The 25,959-nt window shown below is 35.2% G+C and overlaps 1 protein-coding gene across 7 annotated transcripts in view; it reads right to left on the reverse strand.

Annotated features, from left to right (window-relative positions):
- The window catches only part of SCAPER (S-phase cyclin A associated protein in the ER), a 532,470-nt gene that overhangs the window by 282,744 nt on the left and 223,767 nt on the right, over positions 1–25,959 (reverse strand). For all 7 annotated transcript variants that reach the window (XM_047863178.1, XM_047863179.1, XM_047863174.1 and 4 more), the window contains one exon: positions 16,876–17,012. In XM_047863178.1, coding sequence (XP_047719134.1) covers positions 16,876–17,012 — 137 coding nt within the window. The remainder of the gene's footprint in view (positions 1–16,875; positions 17,013–25,959) is intronic.

The raw sequence follows: 25,959 nt of genomic DNA on the forward strand, positions 1-25,959 counted from the left end.
TGTAACCCTGTAGCATAGCACAGGTTATAAATCTTCCCAAATCACTGTCTTCTTGATGTTACTCCCTTTGTTACCTATGGTGGTTCCTTTCCAAAAGATCTAGTCAATCTGCTAAATGGCATTCAAGGATCTCTATAATGTGACCCTGTTCTAGCTATCCAACTTTATTTTCTTTCACATTACCATCTGCATTTTATAAATTTAGATTTGCACAGTATACTTTTGAGACATTATGAGATTTTTTCTTGAGAACTGTTTTGAGACATTTTCACCAGTTAGGCTACTGCTTCCAGCAGGAGGGCAGTATTATAAATACCTGCACAGACTAATGCTGAAGGCAAAGAACAGGAGGAAAATATTACTTTTACAAAAATAAATTTCAGTTAAAAAGAATAAGTAGACATTTAACACGCATACAAATGGGAGCCCTGTCTACCAGTTCCTCTGGGATATCCCTTTGATAGCTCAAACCTACCCACATAGCATCTATCACATCATCTTTATCTGTGCCCCTATTTCTTTTCTTCCCCAACTTTATTGAGATATAATTGATATATAGCATAGTGTAAGTTTAAGGTGTACAATGTAATCACCTTAAATCTATATCCATATCTAGCTGTATATATTGCAAAATGAATACAATAAGGTTAGTAAACACCTCCAATACCCATATAACTACCATTTTGTGTGTGTGACGGAACATGTAGTATATACTTAGTAACTTTCAAGTTATATAGTATTGCTAATGATTGTCACCAACCTGTTTATTAGATCCCCAGAACTTATTCATTTCATAGCTGGAAGTTGGTACTCTGACCAACATCTCATTTCCTTGACTCCCAAGCCACTGACAATCACCATTTCTACTCTGTTCCTATGAGTTTATCTTTTTCAGATTCCACATATAAGTGGAATCATATAGTATTTGTTTCTTTGACTTTTTTCACTTAGTTTAACACCCTTAAGGTCCATCTATGTTGTCACAAAAGCCAGAATTTCCTTCTTTTGGCTTTACTTCAGTCAAGGACATTGGTATATAGCTAGAATCTCTAGGGTCATCAGCAATTTCTTCCTGTCTCCTTCGCTCACATCAAGACATCTACATAATCTTTTTCAGATTTCTTTCTTCTATCCATCTCCTCCACCACATGTCTGTGCCAAACATTCTGGCATTTAATTTTGATCCTTAACGAACCATTGTCTAATTATGTGTGAGGAAGTTAAAACAATTTTTTTTATTATAACTGTAGTCTTTAGAACCCTAGGCTTTGAGCCTACGTTTTCTTCCATTTGTAAGATGAGGCAATAGAACTAGCTAAATTCTTAAGGTCTTTTCTAGCTCTAAGATTCCATACTTCTAAATTCCTATAAACACTAGGTATCAAATTGTTAGGTACATTAGGAGTTAAAAACTTGTTAAAATGTAGATTTCTCACTAAAACCAAGTGAATCCGAATCAATAAGCTGAAGTCTAGGTGTGAATCTACCTTTTAAAAAGGATCTCAATTGACTCCAATGCAAGAAGTATAAGGATCACAGTTTGAAAATCATTGTCCTGTTTCATGATTCAATTCATATGCAAAGCAACACAACCCTTGTTATCAATTGAGTTTTTTCTTATTTAATTGGCTGATAGTTTTTAGAGTAAAATCTGATTTCCAGAGGGTCTCAGAGAGTCTTTCAGGTCAAACTTTTTCACTCTCATTCTCTTAAAAGCATACAGTGGATTTCCATATTCCACATTATAAATACATGCCCATGTTACATGTTCTAAAAACATCATGCCATACATTACTTGATAGTCTCCTTATTATTGGCTATCTAAACTACTACTCAAGTTTCTGCTCTTAGGATTACCAACACAATGAACACTCACAGACTATTTTAATTTTGCTTATAATGGGTACTTCTAGTCTAAGACAATATCTGGGGCATAATAAAGAGCTTAATAAATATGAGCCACTTTTTGTTTATATGTATTTCTTTTTATCATCATCATCAATTTTATAAGTAGTCTTCCCTGACTACCCAGGCATAACTAAGTTTATTCTCCCTGGAGTTCACCTAAATACTTATTTGTACCTTTCTTCTGCTACTGTGGACACACTGTCTCATATAAGGGTTATTTATATGTAATTTATCTCTATTAATACCTTGTAAATGTCACAAGGGTAGAAGTTATGTTCTATTCACTTTTGTTTGCTGATCATTCAAATATTTGAATAATGGGTTGAATGGATTCCTTAAGACCACAGAGGACATAACCAACACATATAAAGGATGCAAAAGGTTTCACCTTAAAGTTCTACATCAGAATCCTATAATAGGTGTTAGCCCTTATATCTTTCCCCTGCCTCTCTTCTGCTCAACTACAGTCTCCATGACCATGGTTGGGCTCACTGGTCAATTGTAAGCCAAGGATTAACCCTATCATATCTCAAACATAAATTCAAGGCAGACTCTATGTTTGTCTGTGCATGTATCTATACCTGAATTTACCTCTAAATACACATATTGGACAGATAGCTATTCACTTTCTCTTCTCATATATTCATTTATATGTTTACATACCTATATTTATTCATATGTATATAGGTATACATAGACACACACCTTCATTCTCTCATTGCTCTCCTTCCATCATTTCAGAACATCTTCTTGAAAGTCCTTTATTCTCAGAGATAAGGATTCTGTTATCCTAGTGATTACCACCAGATAACTGAAAGGTGATATGCAAGCTGCCAATACTGCAGACACAGGTCTGGCTATATACAGTGAAAACCTATGACTCTAATAGTTGCTCTAATTAGCAGCTCTCTCCCCTGCTCATTCCTACCTCCATTCAAACTCCAGATCAATGACAATCTGTCCCACAAATCTAATTTCTTGCTTAATGTCATCATACTTCTGTTCCAAAATGCAGTCTAGTGATTAGAAATTTACTGCCTATCTTGCTTTTCTTGGTCTTCTGCACCACATGATGGATCCTTTCCACCTAATTTCCAGCAGCAAACAAAGTTCTGACTCCTCTTATGGACTCCTCTTTCAGAATAAATTTTTTGCCTGAATATCAGAACTTTCAAGCAACCACATACACTCTCACAGTTCATCCAGTATAGGTCATATAGAACCTTACTAATTAGTTTTAGAACACATACCCACAATTTAAACCACCTGCTAATTCTGGCTTTGCCATTAGACAATGTCCCTCATCTAGCTGGTGTCAAAGGAAGACCAAATATCTCTGGTTTTCCATCATCTAAAATCAGGTCCCTACAGCCTTACCCTCACTAACTATAACCATTAAACCTGGAATGGACTATCATGCCTCAAGGCTGAATTCTGATTTATGAAAGTAAATTCATAGTTCTTTTCTCTACTTTTATAAAGCCAAAGAAATCCCAGTGATATGAACACTAATTTCATAATCCAATCTCATCTAATTCTTTTTAACTAATGTTTGTTGAAAACCTAATAGGTGCCAGCAATAGAGACAAAAATCCTCATGTATATATTCCAGTGGGAGAAAAGCAATGTGTAAATAAATAATATACATACTATATTAAATAATATAGTATAATATATATAATACATAGTATATATGTATACTAATACACATAGTATAATAAATAATAAATACATAGTACTTTAGAAGATGGTAAGTGCTAAAGCAAAAATAACTGGGGAAATGTTGATAACGCCACTTGACAATTTTGTTTTCAGTCATTATAGATTAGCTAGTATCATACTAGCCTTTCTGTTATGAACAACAATGAAAATTCCTAAAGTATATACGGAATTACTGTTTTTCATGTATCAACTAGTAGCCTAGGACAGTAATCCCTGAGTAAAAGGAAACACCTGCTGTACACCTGTTACTTCACCATGTAAAGAAGAGGAATATGTATAAGACATAGACTCTGCCATAAAGGAGTTTACAATTCAGTTGAGGTAGTGAGTGTCACATATATCAAATGTTAACTGGGTGGCTCAGTTGGTTAAGCGACCGACTTGGCTCAGGTCATGATCTCATGGTTCATGAGTTTCAGCCCCCCATCAGACTTGCTGACAGCTCAGAGCGGAGTCTGCTTCAGATTCTGTGTCTCCCTCTCTTTCTGCCCATCTCCCTGCTCACACTCTCTCTCTCAAGATTAAATAAACATTAAAATTTTTTTTAATTAAAAAAAGATAACAGTAAAACATAAAACAACCACAGCAATAGTTTCAGTAAATATAAACTGATTAAAAACTGCAAATAGACAGTGTCAGAAAAGACAGAAAAGGAAGACTCACATATGACAATTATAAGAAATACACAAAAATATATAAGGAGATAAAGTTGTAAGTTTAAAACTAAAAGAATGGGAAAAGATTTATCATGAGAATACTAAAGTTAGATAAAGTAGATAGATAGTAGTAGATAAAGTTAGATAAAGTAGACTTAATCATAAGAAATATTAAGAAGCTATTAATACTAAGAATCATAATATTAAGAAATATAATGGTAACGGGATCAATTTTTCAAGGAGATAAAATAATACTAAATTTGTATGTATCTAGCAACAAAGCTTCAAAATTTGAAGCAAACTGGAAAATACTGAAGTGTGAAATGGAAATGTGAAATAATATTATAATAAATATGAATAATAATAAATGTTAATATTCTTTATTAACAGATACAATAGGAATCTAGAGAGACAGACAAAATAAATACAAAGAAAACCCAGGAAGAAAGAATTTAAAATATAAATAAATGAAATACAACAAAATGAAAATCAAATGACAGTGAAAGTTCATAAATTAAGTTCATTAATTAAAATTGATAAATTCCTGGCCAGAGTGATCAAAGAATACAATCGCAATTTTCAGGAATAAAAAAAGCCATGTCACTATAGAATCTTAGAGGTTTAAAAAGATAGAAAAAAATGTTTTAAGACTATATTTTTTATAGAAATTTCAGGTTCACTGAAAAATTGAGAGAAAGGTATAGAGATTCCCCATATACCTGTTGCCCCACACATGCTTAAGCCTCTCCCAAGGTCAACAACACCCAACAGAGTGGTACATTTGTTACAACTATTGAACCTACACTGACACATTATTATCACCCCAAATCCATAGTTTACATTAGGATTCACTCTAAGTGTTCTATATTCTGTGGGTTTGGACAAATGTAAAATGACATGTATAAAGTGTAAAATCAGTGTCCAGATTCAATTTTAGCTGTGGATGTCCAGTCATCCAACACCATTTGTTGAAAAGGCTATCCTTCCCATATTGTATTGTCTTTGTTCCTCTGTCACAGATCAGTTGACTCTGTTTATATGGGTCTATTTCTGGGCTTTTTTTTGCATTGATCTATCTATCAATTCTTTTGCTAATACCATACTGTCTTAATTACTATAGTTTTATAATAAGTTCTGAAGTCAGGTATTGTCAATCCTCCAACTTTGTTCTTCTCTTTCAATAGTATAGTGTCTAATCTGGGTCTTTTGCCTCTCCATATAAACTCTGAAATTAGTTTGCCAATATCCATAAAATAACTCGATGGGATTTTGACTGGGATTGCATTGAATCAATGCAATCAACCTGGGAAGAACTGACATTTTGACAATATTCTCTGCATTCATAAACATGGAATAATATCTCTCCATTTCTTTTTTTTTTTTTTGAGTATAGGAGACATACAATATTACATTAGTGTCAGGTATATAACTACCATTCATTTCTTTTAACAGAGTTTTGTAGTATTCCTACATAGAGCTTGTACATATTTTGTTAGGTTTATACCTAAGTATTTAATTTGGGGGGTTACTAATGTATGTGGCATTGTGGTTTTTTTCTTCCATCTCAAATTCTACATTCAATGCCAGTAAAGAGAAAAATGACCACTGTATATTAACTTTGCATCTTGAAACCTTACTATAATTATTAGTTCCAGGAGGGCTTTTTTTTTGTCAATTCTTCCAAATTTTTTATGTACATAATCATGTCATCTGCAAACAAGGACAGTTTTATTTCCTTCTTCCCCATGATGCCCAGTATACCTTTTATTTCTTTCTCTTGTTTTACTGCAGTATCTAGGACTTCCATTATGATGTGGAAAATGAATGGTGAGAGGACATCCCTGCCTTGTTCCTGATCTTAGTGGGAAAGCTTCAGGTTTTTACCATTAAGTATTTTATTAATTGCACATATATTGTAGATATTCTAAAAAGCTGAGGAAGTTCTTTTCTATTCCTAGTTTACTGAGAGTTTTTGTTGTGAATATGTGCTGGGTTTTGTTAAATGCTTCGTCTGCATCTACTGATATGATCATGTGATTTTTCTTCTTTAGTCTATGGAGGTGATGGATTATATTAAGTGATTTCCAAATTTTGAACCGGCCTTGCATATCTGGGGTATGTCCCACTTGGTCATAATTCTTTTTATACACTGTTGGCTTTAATTAGCTAATATTATTTTCAAGATTTTTGCATGTATGTCCACAAAAGAGATCTATTTTCTTGTCTTCTAATATCTTTGCCTGGTTTTAGTATTAAATAATGGTGGCATCATAGAATGCGTTGGTTAAGTATCTCTTCTGCTTCTATACTCTGAAAGGCACTGTACACAACTGGTATAATTTCCTCAAATGTCTAGTAGACTTTACCAGTGAACCCATCTGGGCCTGGTACTTCATTTTGGGAGTTAATTATTGATTCAACTTCTTTAATAGATATAAACCTATTAAATTGTCTATTCTTTGTGTGAATTGCGGCAAATTGTGTCTTTTATTTTATTTTAACGATTATTTATTTTTGAGACAGAGAGAGACAGAGCATGAACGGGGGAGGGTCAGAGAGAGGGAGACACAGAATCTGAAACAGGCTCCAGACTCTGAGCTGTCAGCACAGAGCCCGACGCGGGGCTCGAACTCACAGACCACGAGATCATGACCTGAGCTGAAGTCGGCCGCTTAACCGACTGAGCCACCCAGGCGCCCCGTAAATTGTGTCTTTTAATAAACTGTTTTCAACTAGGTTATCAAATTTGTGGGAAAAAAAGATATTCATAGTATTTCTTTATTATCCTTTTAATGTCCACGGGATCTTACTGATATCCCCTCTTCCATTTATATTAATTTGTGTCTCCTTTTTTTCTTAGCCTAACTAGAAGTTTACCAATGCTATCTATCTTTCAAAGAACTAGTATTATTGGTGTTGGTCTTGATTTTCTCTATTGATTTCTTTTCAATTTCATTGACTTCTGCAATAATTTTTATTTCTTTTGTTTTGCTTACTTCAGATTTAATTTGTTCTTCTTTTACTAGTTTCCTAAGGTGGAATCTTAGATGATTTTAGATCTTTCTTCTTTTCTAATATCCAAATTTAATTCTAAGTACTGCTTTTACTGAATCACACAAATTTTGGTAACTTGTATTTTCATTTTCATTTAGGTCAAAATAATTTTTAAATTTCTCTTGAGATTTCCTCTTTAACCAGTGCATCATTTAAAAGTGTTTTCTTTAATCACCAAGCATTTGGGGAAATTTCAGCATTCTAATCATGATTTCTATTATAATTCCACTGTGGTTTAATAATAGTCACTGTATGATTTCTATTCTTTTAAATTTGTTAAGGTGTCTTTTCTGGCCCCAAATGTGGTCTACCTTAATGAATGCTCCATATGAGCTTTCATGCATGCTTTCTGAAGGGAAGCTGGATGTAATTCTTATCTTTGTTCCACCATAAGTATGGCATTTTCTTCCCTCTGCTTTCTTTCAAGATTCTTTTTGTTATTCTGAGCTTGAATATATGCCAATGTGTCATTTGGATTTTGGCGGGGGGGGGGGGGGGGGGGGGGGAGGGGAATCATTTATGATGATTGAGGTTATCTGAGTCTCCTGGATCTGTGGTTTGGTATCTGAAATTAATTTGGAGAAATTCTCAGTCATCACTGTTTCAAATACTGCTTCTGTTCCTTTTGCCCTACCTTCCCCTTCTTGTATTCTCATTTACACATTATGTGCTTTGTAGTTGTCTCATAGTTCTTAGATATTATGTTTTGGGGTGTTTTTTTTTTCAGTCTTTTCTGTTGCTTTTGGTTTTGGAAGTTTTTTCTTTTTTACTAAAGTATTTTTAATTAACTGTCTCACACACCTAACACTATTTTTAATTCTAATTTTTTTAAGTTTATTTTGAGAGAGAGACAGAGACAGAGAGAGAGAGAGACAGCACAAGCAGGGGAGGAGCAGAGAGAGAATCCCAAGCAGGCCATGCGCTGTCAGTATAGAGCCCGATGCAGGGCTTGATCTCACAAATTGTGAGATTATGACCTGAGCTGAAATAAACCAACTGAGCCACCAAGCCACCCTGAATTTTTATTTTTTATTTACGTACAGTTGACATGCAATATTATATTAGTTTCAGGTATACAACATAGTGATTTCACAATTCTATACGTTGTGAAATGCTCACCATAAGTGTAGTTATCATCTGTCATCATAAAAAGTTATTACAGTATTATTGACTATATTCCCTATGCTGTACTTTACATCCTCATGACTTATTTATTTTATTTTATAACTAGTAGTTTGTACCCTTTTGTCCCCTTCACCTATTTCACTCATCTCTCCCGCATGTCCCCTCTGGCAACCATCAATTTGTTCTCTGTATTTGTGAGTCTATTTCAGGGGTTTGGTGGGGGAGTTTCTTTTTCAATATCTTGAAGCTCAGAGATGCTTTCTTCAGTCATGTCCAATATAGTAATAAGCCCATCAAAGGTATTTTTCATTTCTACTGCAGTGTTTTTAACCTCTAGTATTTCTTTTTTAGTCTTTCTTAGAATTTCTCTCTGCTTAAATTGTCCTCTCTCCTTGCATGCTGTCAACTTTATCCATTAGAACACTTAGCATATTTATCAAATTGTTTTAAATTTCCAGTGTAACAATTCCAATATCCCTAGCATATCTGAGTCTAACTCCAATGTTTGCTCTGTCTCTTCAAACCATATTTTACTTTTTAGTAAGTCCTGTAGTTTTACTTGACAGCTAGACATGATATAGACAGAGTATATGGAACTGTTATAAATAGGCCTTTAGTAATATGGTAATAAGGTATGAGAGAAGGAGAACATTCTCTACTCCCGTGATTATGTCTGTCTTTTATTGTACCAGGGCCTGTTAACTTTAAACTTCACAAGTGCTTCTCAGGCTCTTTTCTTCCCTGGGGTAGGAGAGAATGGCTAAAATGGGCTGGAGTTGAGTATTTCCCTTCTCTCTCCCTTCCTTCAGGTGAAAGATTAAAGGGAAGGTATTTTCCTTCCCTCAAGTCAATTAATCTCTGCTAAACCACCAGCATGTTAGGCTCTGATTAAATACTTTTGCCTCAGGGCAGGCATCTTTACATTTCAAAATGGTTCCTTATCCCCTCCCCATGCTGGAAGTAGAAGTGTGGCAAGATTTTTCTCTGGCATTCAATATAAGAACACGGTTAAGCTCTTGGAGGTAAAACTTAACAAAGTGTGGGGATATCCTGTAGTTTTGACTCTAAGCCTTGTCCACACTGAACCTCCAGAGATGCAGGTTTTCTTATCCCAGTACTGGTTTCCACAGAGGTTTCTGCTTATAGGTATCTGGTCTAGTAACCTGTAAGTCTCTACTTGCCTGTCTGTTTCTCCACTTTTAGGGGCTGCAGTTTGCCCTTTTATTTCACTTGTCTTACAGATCCTAAGAAGAGTTGCTAATTTTTCAGTTTGTTCAGATTTTGACTTTTTGTTAGGATGGAGTGAGTGTTGACTTCCAACCTTCCTATGTACAGTACCAAAAACCGTAAGTATAATGGACAACTGTATGCAACTTTACATTAATAAGTTCAACAACTTAGATCAAATGGACAAACTACTTGAAAGACACAGATTACCAAAACTGATGGAAGAAATATGACTTCACTTATGAATATTATCATTTGAATAAGAAAAACCCAATCATCTAGAAATCCCTTCAAAAATAGAAAAGGGACTAGTTCTCAAACTCATTTAATGAGGCCAACATTCTCTTGATACCAAAACCAGACAAAGACATTGTAAGGTAACTACAGATCAGTATTCATCATAAGCATAAATGTGACAATCCTTTATAAAGAGTTAGTAAATTAAATCTAACGATATATAGAAAAGATAATAAATAGTAAGGAAAGGGTGTTTATTCCAGGAATATAAGCTTGATTTAATATTCAAAAATTATTATAGATCCTCAATAGAATATTAGCAAACAAAATTCAACAACTCATTAGAAGAGTTATACCCCATGATTGAGATTTATTCCCAAGTTGCACATATGGTTCAATTTTCCCAAATGAATCAACATAATACACTTCGTTAACAAAATGAAAATTAAAAATAGCATCATTTTGATAGATCCAGAAAAAGCATTTGATAAAACTCAACATCCATTTTTGATAAAAACGTTCAACAAAATGGGTATAGGGAGCACATACCTAAATATAATAAAAGCTATATATGACAAAGTCAAAAGTTGCAAGCTTTTCTTCTAAGATCAAGAACATGACAAGTGTCTCAGACTTTGAGTCTGGAATTCTCTCTTGTCCAGCCAGAGAGTGGACACAGAATTGAATACGAGAGAGGCTGATATCCGGGAGGAGACAAGAGCCCCAAACAGGGGTTTTGTCTCTATTTTATTGAGCTCTCAAGGTTTTACAAATGCAGTGAATGCTCAGAAGAAAACAATAAGATAGTGACCATTAATTTGTGTAAGAAGCAAAGGGTTTGGGGGGCGAGTGGCATTAGAAGTTGAGATTAAAGCACAATGCTATATTGGTGCCAGATGCCAGATGAACAGTTTCTCTGTGACAATACAGCCAACTAGCTGTTATCTCCGAAGTTTAAGATTGCTGGAGCATGCTGCCTCAAGGCTAACAAAGCACCCTTTTCATTAGCTAACCTTGGGCACTTTCACCCCATAGCAGCTTTCCACCTCTAATTGTTCTCAAATGCTTTCATCCTGTGGAGACAGCTTTTTGCCCTAAACCTTGTTTTAGTTAGTGACTAACTTTGGGCGCTTTCACCCAGGTGGCGGCTTTCCACCTCTATGCTTTGTTACTTAATGACTGGCCTTGGGCACTTTTGCCCTGTAGTGGCTTTCTGCCCTAAGCCTTGTTAACCCACTGGTGCAAGCATACAGAATTCTTAAACTTATTTCCCACAGACAAGGATGTCTACTCTCACAAATTTTATTAAGCATAGTATTGTAAGTACTAGCCAGAGAAGCTAGGCAAGAAAAAGAAATAAAAGGTATTTACATTGATAAGGAGGAAATAAAATTGTCACTATTTTCAGATGACATGATACTATATAGCGCTAAAGACTCCACCAAAATACTGTAAGAATAAGTGAATTCAGTAAAGTTGCAGAGTATAAAATCAATATATAGAAATCTGATGTATTTCTATATGCTAATAACTATCAGAAAGGAAAACCTAAAAAATAATCCCATTTATAATTACATCAAAAAAAAATCCAGTACTAAATTTAACCAAGAAGGTGAAAGACCTGTACACTAAAAACTTCAAGACACTGATGAAAGAAATTGAAGAAAACATTGAATACATGGATAGATATTCTGTGCTCAAGGACTGGAAGAATATTACTAAAATGTCCATAATATGCAAAGCAATCTACTGATTCAGTGCAATCCATATCAAAATTCCAATGACATTTTTCATGGAACTAGAACAAACAGTTCTCAAATTTGTATGAAACCATAAAAGAACCAAACAGCCAAAGAAATCCTGAGAAAGAACAAAGCTAGAGGTATCATACTCTGATTTCAAACTACATTACAAAGTAACAGTAATCAAAAAAGTATGGTATTGACATAAAAACAGACATATATATCAATAGAACAAGAGAACGCAGAAAAGAAAAATGCACATACATGGTCAATAATACACAATAAAGGAGCTAAGAATAAATAACAGAGAAAGGACAGGGTCTTCAGTAAATAGTATTAAGAAGACTGGACAGTCACATGCAAAAGAATGAAACTGGAACACTATCTTACACCATATATAAAAATTAACCCAAAATGGATTATAGACAAGACACCATAAAAGTCCTGGAAGGAAACACAGGTGGTAAGCTCCTTTACATCGGTCTTGGTGAAGATTTTTTTGGATTTGGCAACAAAAAATCAACAAGTGTGAACACATCAAACTAGCAAACTTCTGCACAGCAAAAGAAACCATTAACAAAATGAAAAGGCAACTACTAGGAGGGAGAAAATATTTGCAAATCATACATCTGATAAAAGGGTAATCTCCAAAATATAAATAACTCATACAACTCAAAAACAAACAAAAAATCTGATTAAAAAATGGGCAGAAGATCTGAACACTTTTCAATGATGACATATAGATGGGGAACATACACATGAAAAGATGTATAATGTCACTAATCATCAGAGAAATGCAAATCAAAACCACAATGAGATATCACCTCACACCTGTCAGAATGGCTGTCAAAAAGACAAGAAGAAACAACTTTTGGTGAGGATGTGGAACAAAGGGAACCCTTGTGCTGGGAATGTAATCTGGCGTAGCCACTATGGAAAGCAGTATGGAGGTTCCACAAAAAAACAAAACAAAACCTAAAAATTAAAGTACTACACGATCCAGTAATTACACTTCTGGTATTTACTCAAAGAAAATGAAAACACCAACTTGAAAAGATATGTGCACCCCATGTTCACTGCAGCATTATTTACAATAGCCAAGATATAGAAACAACCTAAGTGTCTATCAACAGGTGAATGGATAAAGAAAATGTGGGGTGTGTATAAGTGTATACACACAATAGAATATTACTCAGCCGTAAAAATGAATAAAATTTTGCCATTTGCAACAACACAGATGGACTCTGAGGGCATCATGCTAAGTGAAATAAGTCAAACAAAGACAAATACCATATGATCTCATTTTGGTAACAACAACAAAAAGACCAAAAAAAAAAAAAACAAAACAAAACCAAAAACCCAAAATCAACCAAGCTCTTCACAAAGAATAGACTGGTGATTGTCACAGGTGGGGGATGAAGGTGGGCAAAATGGTTGAAGAGAGTTAAAAAGTACAAACTTCTGGGGCATGAGGGTGGCTCAGTCAGTTACGCAATTTTGGCTCAGGTCATGATCTCACAGTTCATGGGTTTGAGCCCCACGTCAGGCTCTGTGTTGACAGCTCAGAGATGGAGCCTGCTTTGGATTCCGTGTCTCCCTCTCTCTCTGTCCCTCCCCTGCTTGTGCTATCTCTCCCTCTCTCTCTCTCTCTCTCTCTCTCTCAAAAATAAACATAAAAAAATTTTTTTTTAAAAGTACAAACTTCTTGTTATAAAATAAATGTGATGGGGATGTAGTGTACTATGTATTTGAAAGTTACTACGAGAGCAAATCTTAAAGAAAAAAAAATCAGTAACTATGTATGGTGACAGATGTTAATGATTTATTGTAGTGATCATTTCACAATATATAAAAATATCGAATCATTATGTTGTATGTCAATTATTCCCCAATAATCAATATAGAGTTGTGTAGATTTTGTGGGTGAACTGTATAGTATGTGAATATATCTCAATAAAGCTGTTATAAAAATCAATATAACGTACTTCATTGATAAAATTAAAAGGCCCATTTCAATAGATGCAGAAAAAGGCATCTGAAAACATGGAATATCAATTTATGAAAAAAACTCTCAGGAATCTAAGAATAAAAAAAAAAGCTTCCTTAACCTGATAAAGGGCATTTACAAAAAACTATAGCTAACAGAATACCTTAATGGTGAAAAACTAAAGGCTCTCTCCCTAAGATCAGGACCAAAGCTTCTATTCAAATTTTGCTGAAGATAACAGACAATGAAATGAAATAAATAGTATATAATTAAAAAAACCTGTTTTTATTCTCAGATATGTTTATGTACATAAAGGAATCTTATAAATGTACAAAACTATTAGAGCTCATAAGTTTTTTTTTTTTTTTTTTTAAACCAAAGTGCTAACAGAGTATAATGGGAAAAGAAACCTTTTCAGCAATAGTGTTGGAACAACTGGTTACCTGTACGGAAACATAAATTTGGGCCTAGGCATCTGACCATTAGTTTATTTGAAATGAGTCATAGCCTAAATGCAAAAGTAAAACTTGGCAAAACTTCTAAAAAATATATAAAAGGCTTTTTTAAACCTTTGTTTAGGCAGAGATCTCTTAGAAACCAAAAACCCAAAACAGACACCATCACAAGTAAAAACCTTTCCTTATCAAAGGCTATCTTCAAGAAAATGTATAGACAATTTCCAGACTACAAGAAAACATTTGCAATGCATATGTGACAAAGAACATAGTCAAAACATATAAAAAACTCAAAAGTAAGGTAACAACTTTTAAAATAGGCAAAAACCTTAAATGCACATTTCATAAAGAAAGATACCGAATGGTTAAAAAGCACATAAAGAGATGCTTGATATAATTTGTCACTAAGGAAATGTAAATTAGAATCGCAATGAGATGACACTACACTCTCACTGAAAATAGGCCAAAATTTTAAGAACTAACAACATTAAGTATGTACTAGCAAGATTGTGGAGCAACTGGAACTCCCACAGATTGCTGACAGGAGTGTATAAGAGTACAACCACTATGGAAAATGGTGTGGTATTCCACTTCTAGGTATTTACCCAGCAGAAATGAAAATGCATATATACCCAAAGACCTGGCAGGAGCTTAACTTACAAATGCTAACTGGAAACCCAAAGTCTATCAACAGATGAATAAATAAAAATTATAGGATATGCACACAATGAATATGTGCAACAATAAAAAGAAACAAACTATCTCACATGCAACAACACTGATATATCTGAAAAACAATACACTTAGTAAAAGAAGTTAGCCACAAAGGAGTTTGATTTCATTTGTATGCCTTTCCAGAACAGGAAAAAGAAATCCATAATGACAGAAAGCAGATCAGGGTTGGTGAGAAACTGACTGGAAAGAGGTACAAAGACAATTTTGATGGGTGTGGATTACATGAGTACCTAGATTTGTCAAAGTCAACAAACTCTACATTGGAGATCTCTACACTTCACCTAAATACATCATACTACAATGAAGAAAAAAGTCTATAGATATAGGTAGGTATGCATAAAGAGGAGAATTATAGGTATTTTTCCTATAATTTTAAGATTTTATTTAATAAATTACCATTACTTATATTTAAAAAAAAAAACAAACAAAATGAAAAAACAAGTTAAGCTCTCAAGGAGAGCCTCATCGAAAAGGTGACATTTGAACAAAGACCGAAGGAGATAAGGGAGCTAAGTGTATGGATATATGTGGGGAGAGGAAACCTGAGGTGTAAAGAGCCCTCAGGTTTTGAGAAGTGACATGACTGACTTACATTTTAATAGGCTCACTCTGGCTAGAGTATTTAGAATAGACAAGGAGGCAAAGGCAGAAATAAGGATACTAATCACAGAGCTAGTACAGTAACTCAGGTGAGAGATGATAAAGGATTAGTTCAGGGTAAGCAGTGAAGTTAGAGGTAGTCAAATTTTGAACATTTGTAGTTGGACTGGATGTGAGATGTGGGAGAAAGAAAGGACAAGGAAGGGTTTTGGCATAAAAGCTGGAATAAAGTATCTATTTACTGTGACAGAGAAGACTATGGGGTCAAAGAGGGGTTCTGGAAACAGCAAGAGCTTGTGTTTGAGTAAAACTGCAGATATAAAATTGGTAGTCATCACCAAGTAGAGGACATTTAGAACCACAGATAGTGGGAGCTTACCAAGGGAATATGTACATAGAGAAAAAAGAGCTTACAAAAATGGGCTGTATAGCATTTCAGTGTCAGGAGGTAAGTTCTTAGCATAAACTAGAAATGAAGGTCAGTAATACCCTCAAGTGCACTGTGAAACTATTTTTAGAAACTTAGTGGGATCTCAAAAAATACAATAAAAAAAGCCTTTTCTATTCTTTGCTTGAATGAATACTCTGAAGTTTTCATTGATTCTGTAAGATGAAATGGACACCTTTGATTACAATCTGAAATTGGAAACTACTAAGTGATAACCATCATTCACTGTTATTCTAGAACTATACTGCTATAATCCCATGGGATCAAGCTTCTCCAACTTTCAAGACATTTGCTGATAAAGGTAAAACAACACATTTAGATTACCTACTCCCAAATAGCAAAAATCATCTACTACTGAGGAACTACATTTGTGTCCTGAATAAGACTCATCAGTCATCAGATGATGCTACAAGCATGTAAGGCAATGATGTACTACATAGCTGTCTGATCCTCAGATGGTACTTTGGAGGCTGATGATAAACTACGGGTCTGACAACTCACTTTCCATTTCAAGATATTTCTTGAACTTTTTCTTGTTGTGACAGCAACCAAATTGATTAAACCTAGTCATGGGATTTGACACTATAGCCAGCAGACTTCTATTTGTTGATTGCTATTGATTTTCTTTGATACCTCATTTAAAAATCAATAGTTGGAAAGAAAAATAGGCTTAGTTTACACATACTGAAACATACTACTGTATGCTGGAGGAGGCCCAGGTTTGGCAAGGCTTTGGCATCCAATTATAAGAAGAGCTCTTAACAGGTGAAAGCAAGGGCTTTAGATCGATACGCAGTTTTCTTTCTCAATCAAAGAAAGTGGCTATAAATTAGGCTCATCAGTATTATTTTCAAAGCTTTCTTGAAGCAAACAAGTTTAAACTTTTTGGGAGGGCACAGGGTCTTCCTTAGATATACATTAGGAAGGATATATCACTAAAGTTTTTGTTTTCTTTTCTTTTTAAGGATATTTATGGTACCTGGAGTTCATCCGGGCTTTTATCTTTTTGGCTTTTTTTTTATTTTTCTGCCTCTCGTCTCCATCTTTCAATGGTTCTGGTAGAGCTCCACTTTCAACCACAATGTCAATAATATACTTCTTTAATGAAAGATGCTCCTGCAAGATAAATAAATGATAATAACATTGATGATGGTTAAAGAATAACATAGCATTGCTACAGACTATAGTGAGTATAAAAAAGTATATAGATAAAAGTAGAGTAATATTTACGAAATTCTGTTTTTCACAATTCCTTTGGAAAACACTGATGAAATGTTTTACTTAAGATTTTCATGGACTTATCAAACCTTTTCTGTACATCAACTGTTATAAATGCTAAGGATACAAGGACATATCCCTATCCCTCACAACCACACAGCATTGAGAGGTAAAAAAAAAATGTATATGTATATGTAAATGTACATATGTATATATGTGTGTGAGTGTGTGTGTGTATGTGTGTGTATACACACACATACACACACAAATCTATAATATCCAGTAGTAAGTGTCGATTAGAAAGATGGGATGCTATAGGAGCCCAAAAGGGAAACAAAAGCAATGTTCACTGGGGGTAAAGGGGAAAGGTTTCAAGAAGGAAGTACCATGTCTGCTATCTCTTGAAGAATGGACTGAATTTGAACATACAGATATTAGATATATGTGTGTTTGTTTGAGCTGAGTGTTGGGAAAGGTGGCAGAAAGGAAAAATAAAAAAAGGCATTTCAGAACACACAAAAAGAGATGAAAGTAGAATGTGGTTACTGGAAACAGCGATGTGGTTTGGCTGGAGCGCACAGATTCTGGCCCCATGTCCCTCCTTATCAATGTTAGATTTTACAGCCCATTACTATAATCATTTCCTTGCATGTACACAGCATGTGCATTCCCTTCCCCTCTCTTCTTTACTCATACTTGCATGGCAAAATCCCAATTCTAAATCCAACTCCCACCCTACTCTGTGCCCATACCTGGCCAGATTAATGTGGCTGTAATTATGAACTGTGTTGACTACTCTCACTTTAAATTTATGACATTACAAATGTCATACTCAAATGGCCCCTAGTATTGCCAGGCAATTAGGGAAACTTAAACTATTTTCTCTACACACTCTTTTCTAGAAATTGTTTTAGATCTTCTCCTCAAATTTCTAACACCCTTAGCCCTGTAGATCACTTCCTCTTTCCTGACACTTTTTCTTCACTAGGCTTCCAGACATTACACTGTCCTCCTAACTTACCAGCTGCACCTTCTAAATCTTCTTTGTTGGATTCTTTTGCTCTGCATGAGCAAATGTTGGAATATCCCAGAGCTATATACTTCTCTATCCAAACTCATTCATCAAGTGCAGTGACTTGAAATATTATTTATACACAGGCAATTCCCAAATTTTTAGCTCTAGCTCTGACCTCTCCTCTGAACTCCACTCCTATATCAAACTGTCTACTACAAATTTCCACTTAAAGTATTTCCATCATAAGCATTTCCAAAATAATAGTCCACAACAAAATGCTTATGTTCCCCACATACAGTTACTCTTCCCAGAATGTTTCCCATTTCAAATGCAACTAGAAAAAAATAACCCAGGTCTCAAATCAAACAAAAGCAATAATATAAATAAAGATAATCCTCTTACCATATCTTCTAAGGATACATGGTATAAAGCAAATCATATGTGAAATCATTATCCATGTTACCATTTTTGAATACTTAATACATGATCAGCAAAGGGCTAACCTGAACACATTATTTTCTATAATCATCACAATACCATAAAACAGGTGGTAATATGTTTACATTTTACAAGATACTTAATAATGGTTCAGAGAGGTTTGGTATTATGTCCACAGCCACAAAGCCCAAGGTCAAACTAGCTGATTTCACAAGACCAAGCTATTCCCCTCCCCCAACACTGCGATGTAGACTGAGTCTGACATGTTAATTTCTATTTCTGCACCAAGAAAAAAGAATATTCCAAATGACACCTTCTACTTTATGGAAGGTCCAATTATACTATTTTAAGTTATATGTAAATGTCATTTACATATCTAATAGAATCCACTAAAGATCACTATACACAAAGGTAGACACTATATAGAAAATCTTGGACTTTATCTAGAACTATCAAAAATCCTATCTTCTTAAAGAACAATACATCTACACACATGAATTATGCATTCACGTTAATGTTAACATTTTCAAAAATCTCAAAACTAAAAACAAATGAGAATATATTTTTATTTGACTTAGTAAGTTTTATCTTTTTAAAAAAACTTTTTTTTAAATTTATTTTGAGAGAAAGAGAGAGAGAGAGAGACAGAGCACACCAGTGGGGGAGGGGCAGAAAGAGAGACTCCTAAGCGGGCTCCACACTGCCAGCGCAGAGCCTGACGTGAGGTTCTAACCCACAAACCGCGAGATCATGACCTGAGCTAAAGTCAAGAGCCAGATGCTTAATCAACTTACAGTTGATTAAGGTGCCCAAAAGTAAGTTCTATCCTAATACAAAATCAGTATGTGTCAATTATAGAATATATAAATAAAAATTAAGAAATAAAAAATCTCATAAAATACTAACACCTAAAAATAATTATATGAATATATCCTATATTCTTTGTGTGTTTTTATATGTGGGATATGCCATTTATAATATTTTATAAATTTTTAAATTTAAAATTTCAAATACATTGTATTAAATAATATTCTACAACATAATCTAGTGGCTATCAGTTATTCCATTTCATGAATATACCTAATTTTACTACTTTATTATTAGATATCTAGATAACTTTTATTATCAATATTATAAATGCCAGTGCAACAAATATTCCTACAGTTAAGATTTTAAACACATAATCTATTTTCCCTTTGATCAAATCATAAAAATGAAATTCCTATATCACAGAATACACATATTTTTAAGGATTTTTATAAGTATTCCCAAATTGAACAACCAAACTGGGAATTAATTTACATGCCCACAAGTGATTTGCCACTACCTAGTGTTTCTATTTTGTTTGTAAATCTATCAATTTGTTGGCTGAAACACTGGTGTTAGTATGTTAGACCATTTATATTTTGTCCTCTGTGACTTAAAATGTGTCTTTTGTCCAGCTTTCTATAAACAGATTTCAAGTTTTTATACGTTTCCGTCTAGTGATTTGCATTATATTTTAGCTTCTATAAGAAACAAATCAATTTTGGGTGATAAAAGAAACACATTGTGGGATGTGACACAGGATAATTAATAGTCATTTTTCCATTAAAACTATGGAGACTTTATACAGGAAGGTACTGAGATGGCTTCTGAAGATAGAAGGTGTATGTAAAGGTTTTTCAACACTAAGGAGTGGCTGATGAAATTATGGCATATTTCCATGAGGAAATATTAGTCATTAAAATCCTTATAAACAGAAAATTGGAAGTAGACGAAGGCAGTGGCAGCAAAATTTTAGATTCTCTCTAGGGGCATCTGGGGAGCTCAATCAGTTAAAAGTCCAATTTTGGCTGAGGTCATGATCTCACAGTTGGTGAGTTTGAGCCACACACTGGGTTCTGTACTGGCAGCTCAGAGCCTGGAGCTTGCTTCAGATTCTGTGTCTCCCTCTGTCTCTGCCCCTGCCCCCTCATGCTCTGTCTACCTCTCTCAAAAATAAACAGTAAAAAATTTAGCTTCTCTCTAAATTATCATATAAAACAGAAAAAGCGATTATATATCAACAACAAAACCCACAGAAAATATTTACAACAAAACAAGGTGACAATGTATCCCCCTAAACCCCACACCAAGTAGGTAAGGTCAAATTACCAACACATCAGCAGAGTTTCAGTGTCTTTGAAGGAGAAATCAAGGGAAACAAAAAGTGAATAATGAACTTCACATCAGAATTCTAGAAAAGGAACCATTTTCCATTGGAGAATTCAATAGGCCAATTTGAGAAGAGCATCTAAAATGGAGAGAAGTTTGCCCACTCCGAAGGCAGTGAAAGAAACAGCTGCATTAAGTACTTAATACTTTGGTGAAGGCTAGTCCCAATGAACTCTCAAAACTGAGCCACGGGAAAACTGCTGCAAAAGGAATTTAAATGTGCCAACTAGAGATGATAAAGGGGGAAAAAGTATAGACAAAAAAGAGCAAGGAAAGAGAATAAAGAAATTTCAGAAATCAAGTTACTCTATTTTATACAAAAATAACAGAAAAGGAGCTCCAGGAAATTTGAATACCTATGCCAAATCACAACTGAATCTAAAAGTCTTATAAAACCAATTCCACCCTAAAAGTATCAAGGCCAATAGCCAAAATTATTTTTAAAAAATAGCTAAAATTAAGCAACAATACAAACAATGAAAATACACTAAAAAACATGCACGGGCTAAATCCAAATTTTACTCTCCATTTCAAAACAAGCTAAAACAAATTTTTCAAGGGGTATAAGGCATGAGAAAACAACACAACTCACCATCTTAATAATTTAGAATTTAGGTCATGAGATTCAAAGAAGATTGAAAATGAAAAACTAACACTTAAGAAATGTTAATAAAATAGAAGACACAGAAGAAAGAACAAACAACAAATAATGCCTTAGACAAATAAAAGATGAAAGGAGAAAAATGTTTATATCCAAAGATATAAAGAAAAAGGAGTTGAGAGTTAAGTGGAAATATGAAAGATGGGCAAAGATGTAAATAAAAGTCTGTTAAAAAAGAAAACCAAAGCAAGGGAAGAGATCAAATAATAAAAACTATAATTCAAGAAAACTCTCCTGAAGAGAATATAATTAAATACTAAAAGGGTACACCGCATGCCCAAAAATACTGACCCAGAGCAGCTAAAGCCAAGATATATCCTATTACAACTTTTGGACTTAGAAGAAAAAGGAAAAATTACTTGAACATATAGGGGAAAAAACAAGTGAGTTACAAGGGAAAAATGAGATTACAAGCAGCCTTCTTGACAGCAACATTTTATGGCAGGAGAAAATGAAGCAATATATTTAGTATTTTCAAAGAAAGAAATATGAGCTAAAGATTTTATATCTAGTAAAACCAACTTTCAGGAATTAAGTCACAGATAAATATTATCAACATTAAAAAAACTCAGAGAATATTATATTCATAAGATCCTCCTGTGGAATCAACTAAAGAACAAGCCCCTGAGGATCCCAAGGAAAGATGGAAGAGTAGGAGGATCTTAGGCTCACCTCCTCACATAGGTACACCTAAATAACAAACACATGTGCATAAATAACCCAGAAACCACCCAGAAGACTGGCAGCTCTCCAAACCTAATGCAGAGAAGAGGGTAGGAAGGGTGGAGACATGGTCAAGAGCCACATGGCCCTCACTGCAATATAGCACAGAAGTGGCAGTTTGAAACACACCTGGGGTTTATGAAAGTGAGGTTTGTTTATTAGTCTCAGAGCATGTGCTAGAGGGGCAGGCATCTTAGGAAGACTTCTTCAAGAACAAAAGAGCTGGCGGTGCCATTTCCCTCCCCTCCCCTCACCAAGATACAGGGACACATGGGAAACAGCACAGCCCAAACACTCTCCACGTAGCTTGCTAACAGCATGCGCTGCCTCCATGTTCTCCTATGGACCCACACCCTCCAACACACCCTTGACAAGAGTCCAACCAAAGTAGCACCACAGGTGTGACAGTGTGTAAGTGGCCCTGAAAGAGGTCAGCATCGTACCAAAGTGACTCTGACCCCGGGGAGAGGGGCAGAAAAACACACAAACCAGTAAGGTGGCAGCCCCAGCACTGGGTTGGAGCAGACATCTGGTCTGACTGCAGGCCCTACCCACCAACCGAAGCTTCCCAGGAGACAACACAGGGCAAGTGCCTGCAGTGTGGTGCTATGGTGGCTCCGACAAATGCATGGTTTAAGCCAACTCAAGCTTAGGCAGACCCACACTGGCATACTAACAACTCAGAGACGAAACGCTGACCACAAAAAACAGAGACTTTGCAGGCTACTATGCTTAAGGCAAACCCAGCTCAGACACAATAGTAAAGCACATGCAATGCACACAGGAGATACCCATGAAGCGCCAGATTCAGGTGAACAGGGGACATTGCAATACAGGGCACTATAGCACCTCTTCATCATAAGTAAGATCAGGAGCTGTAGCTGACTTTCCTAAAACACACAAAGAAACACAGAGAATCAAACAAAATAAGGAGACAGAGGAATACGTTTCAAATGAAAGAACAGGACAAATCAGAGTAAGAAGACTAAATGAATGGACAGAAGTAATATGCCTGATAGAAATTTAAAGTAATAATCATAAAGACACTCACCAGACTTGAAAAAAAAAAAGTGAGGATCTCAGTAACACCCTCAACAAAGATATAGAAAACATAAAAAGAAACCAGTCAGAGATGGAAAACTTAGTAGTGAAAATTAAAAATACACTAGAGCTAATAAATAGTAGACTAAAAGAATGGATGAAAAACCTGGATGACAGAGTAATGGAAAGCAATCAAGCTGAACAGGAGAAAGAAAAAGACAAATAAAAATTGAGAATAATAATAGGAACTCAGGACACCATCAAGCACAAAAACATCTGCATTACAGGGGTCCCAGAAAGGGAAGAGACTAGGGAACAGAACATTTATTTGGAGAAATAATAGCTGGAAACTTTTGAATCTGGGGAAGGAAACAGAAATCCAGATCCAGGGGGCACAGATATCCCACAACAAAATCAATCCAAGGAGGTCCAAACAAAAACAGAGAGTAATTCAAATGGCAAAATGTAGTGATAAAGAGATTTTTAAAATTATTTTTTAATATGAAATTTATTGTCAAATTGGTTTCCATACAACACCTAGTGCGCATCCCAACAGGTGCCTTCCTCAATGCCCATCACCCACTTTCCCTCCCTCCCACTCCCCATCAACCCTCAGTTTATTCTCAGTTTTTAAGAGTCTCTTACGGTTTGCCTCCTTCCCTCTCTGTAACTTTTTTTCCCCTTCCCTCCCCCATGGTCTTCTGTTAAGTTTCTCAGGATCCACATAAGAGTGAAAACATATGGTATCTGTCTTTCTCTGCCTGACTGATTTCACTTAGCATAACACTCTGCAGTTCCATCCATGTTGCTACAAAAGGCCATATTTCATTCTTTCTCATTGCCAAGTAGTATTCCATTGTATATATAAACCACAACTTCTTTATCCATTCATTAGTTGATGGGCATTTAGGTTCTTTCCATAATTTGGCTATTGTTGAAAGTGCTGCTATAAATACTGGGCTACAAGTACCCTATGAATCAGCACCCCTGTATCCCTTGGGTAAATTCCTAGCAGTGCTATTGCTGGGTCAATAAAGAGAATTTTAAAAGCAGCAAAAGAAAACAGTTACATACAAGGGAAACCCCATAATGCTATCAGCGAATATTTCAGCAGAAACTTTGCAGGCCAGAGGGAGTGGCATGATATATTCAAAGTGCTGAAAGAAAAAACCTGCAACCAAGAATACTCTATGCAGGGGCGCCTGGGTGGCTCAGTCGGTTAAGCGGCCAACTTCAGCTCAGGTCATGATCTTGCGGTCCATGAGTTCGAGCCCTGCGTCGGGCTCTGTGCTGACAGCTCAGAGCCTGGAGCCTGTTTCAGATTCTGTGTCTCCCTCTCTCTGACCCTCCCCCGTTCATTCTCTGTCTCAAAAATAAATAAACGTTAAAAATTAAAAAAAAAAAAGAATACTCTATGCAGCAAGAAGAGGCAAAGAGTTTCCCAAACAGAAGTTAAAGAAATTCATCACCATTAAGCCAGCCTACAAGAAATGTTAAAGGACATTCTTTGATGGAAAGGAAAGACCATAAGAAGGAATAAGAAAAGTAGGTAGCACAAAAGCAGTAAAATTAAGTACATCTATAAAAATCAGTCAAGGGATTCACAAAATAAAAAGATATAAAGTATGACACCATACATTTAAAAAGTGGTGGGGAGAGAAGTAAAAATTAAGTGATTTGAGAATGGGTTCAAACTTTACAGATGGCTATATGCATAATATATTATACATAAACCTAATGGTAACCACAAATCAAAAACTGTTAATAGATATACAAAAAATAAAGAGAAAGAAATCCAAATACATTACTAAAGAAAGCAGAGCACTGTGAGAGAAGAGAGCAAAAGAAAGGAACAGAGAAAAACTGCAAAGACAACCATAAAGCTAGTAAAAAAAAAATGCTAATAAAAGTACATACCTATCAATAATTACTGTGGATGTAAATGGAAATACCAGTTCAATCAAAATACATAGGGGGACGAAATGAATAAAAAGCAAGACCAATCCATATGCTGCCTGTAAGAGACTCATTTCAGACCTGAAGACACAAGAAGATTTAAAGTGAAAGTATGGGAAAGTGTTCATCATGCAAATGTCATGAAAAGAAAGCCAGGGTAGCAAAACTTTTCCGGGACAAAATAAACTTTAAAACAAAGACTGTAAGAAGAGACAAAGAAGGATGCTATATGATCATAAAGGAAACATCCAACAAGAATATATAACAATCAGGGGCGCCTGGGTGGCACAGTCGGTTAAGCGTCCGACTTCAGCCAGGTCACGATCTCGCAGTCCGGGAGTTCGAGCCCTGCGTTGGGCTCTGGGCTGATGGCTCAGAGCCTGGAGCCTGTTTCCGATTCTGTGTCTCCCTCTCTCTCTGCCCCTCCCCCGTTCATGCTCTGTCTCTCTCTGTCCCAAAAAAAAATAAATAAACGTTGAAAAAAAAAATTAAAAAAAAAAAAGAATATATAACAATTGTAAATATTTATGCACCCAATAGGAAAGCACTCAAATACATAAAGCTACTATTAACAAACATGAAGGCAGTAATCAGTAGTAATTCAGTAATAGTAGGAGGCTTTAAAACACCACTTACATCAATGAACAGTTCATCCAAACAGAAAATCGACAAGAAAACTGGGTTTGAATGACACACTGGACCAGATGGATCTAATAGATATATTCAGAACATTCCATCCTAAAACAGAACACAATTTCTTTTCCAGTATACATGGAATATTCTTAATAGATCATATAAGGCCAAAAAACAAGTGT

This window comes from Prionailurus viverrinus, chromosome B3, assembly GCF_022837055.1.
Source record: "Prionailurus viverrinus isolate Anna chromosome B3, UM_Priviv_1.0, whole genome shotgun sequence".
NCBI classification, from domain to species: domain Eukaryota; kingdom Metazoa; phylum Chordata; class Mammalia; order Carnivora; family Felidae; genus Prionailurus; species Prionailurus viverrinus.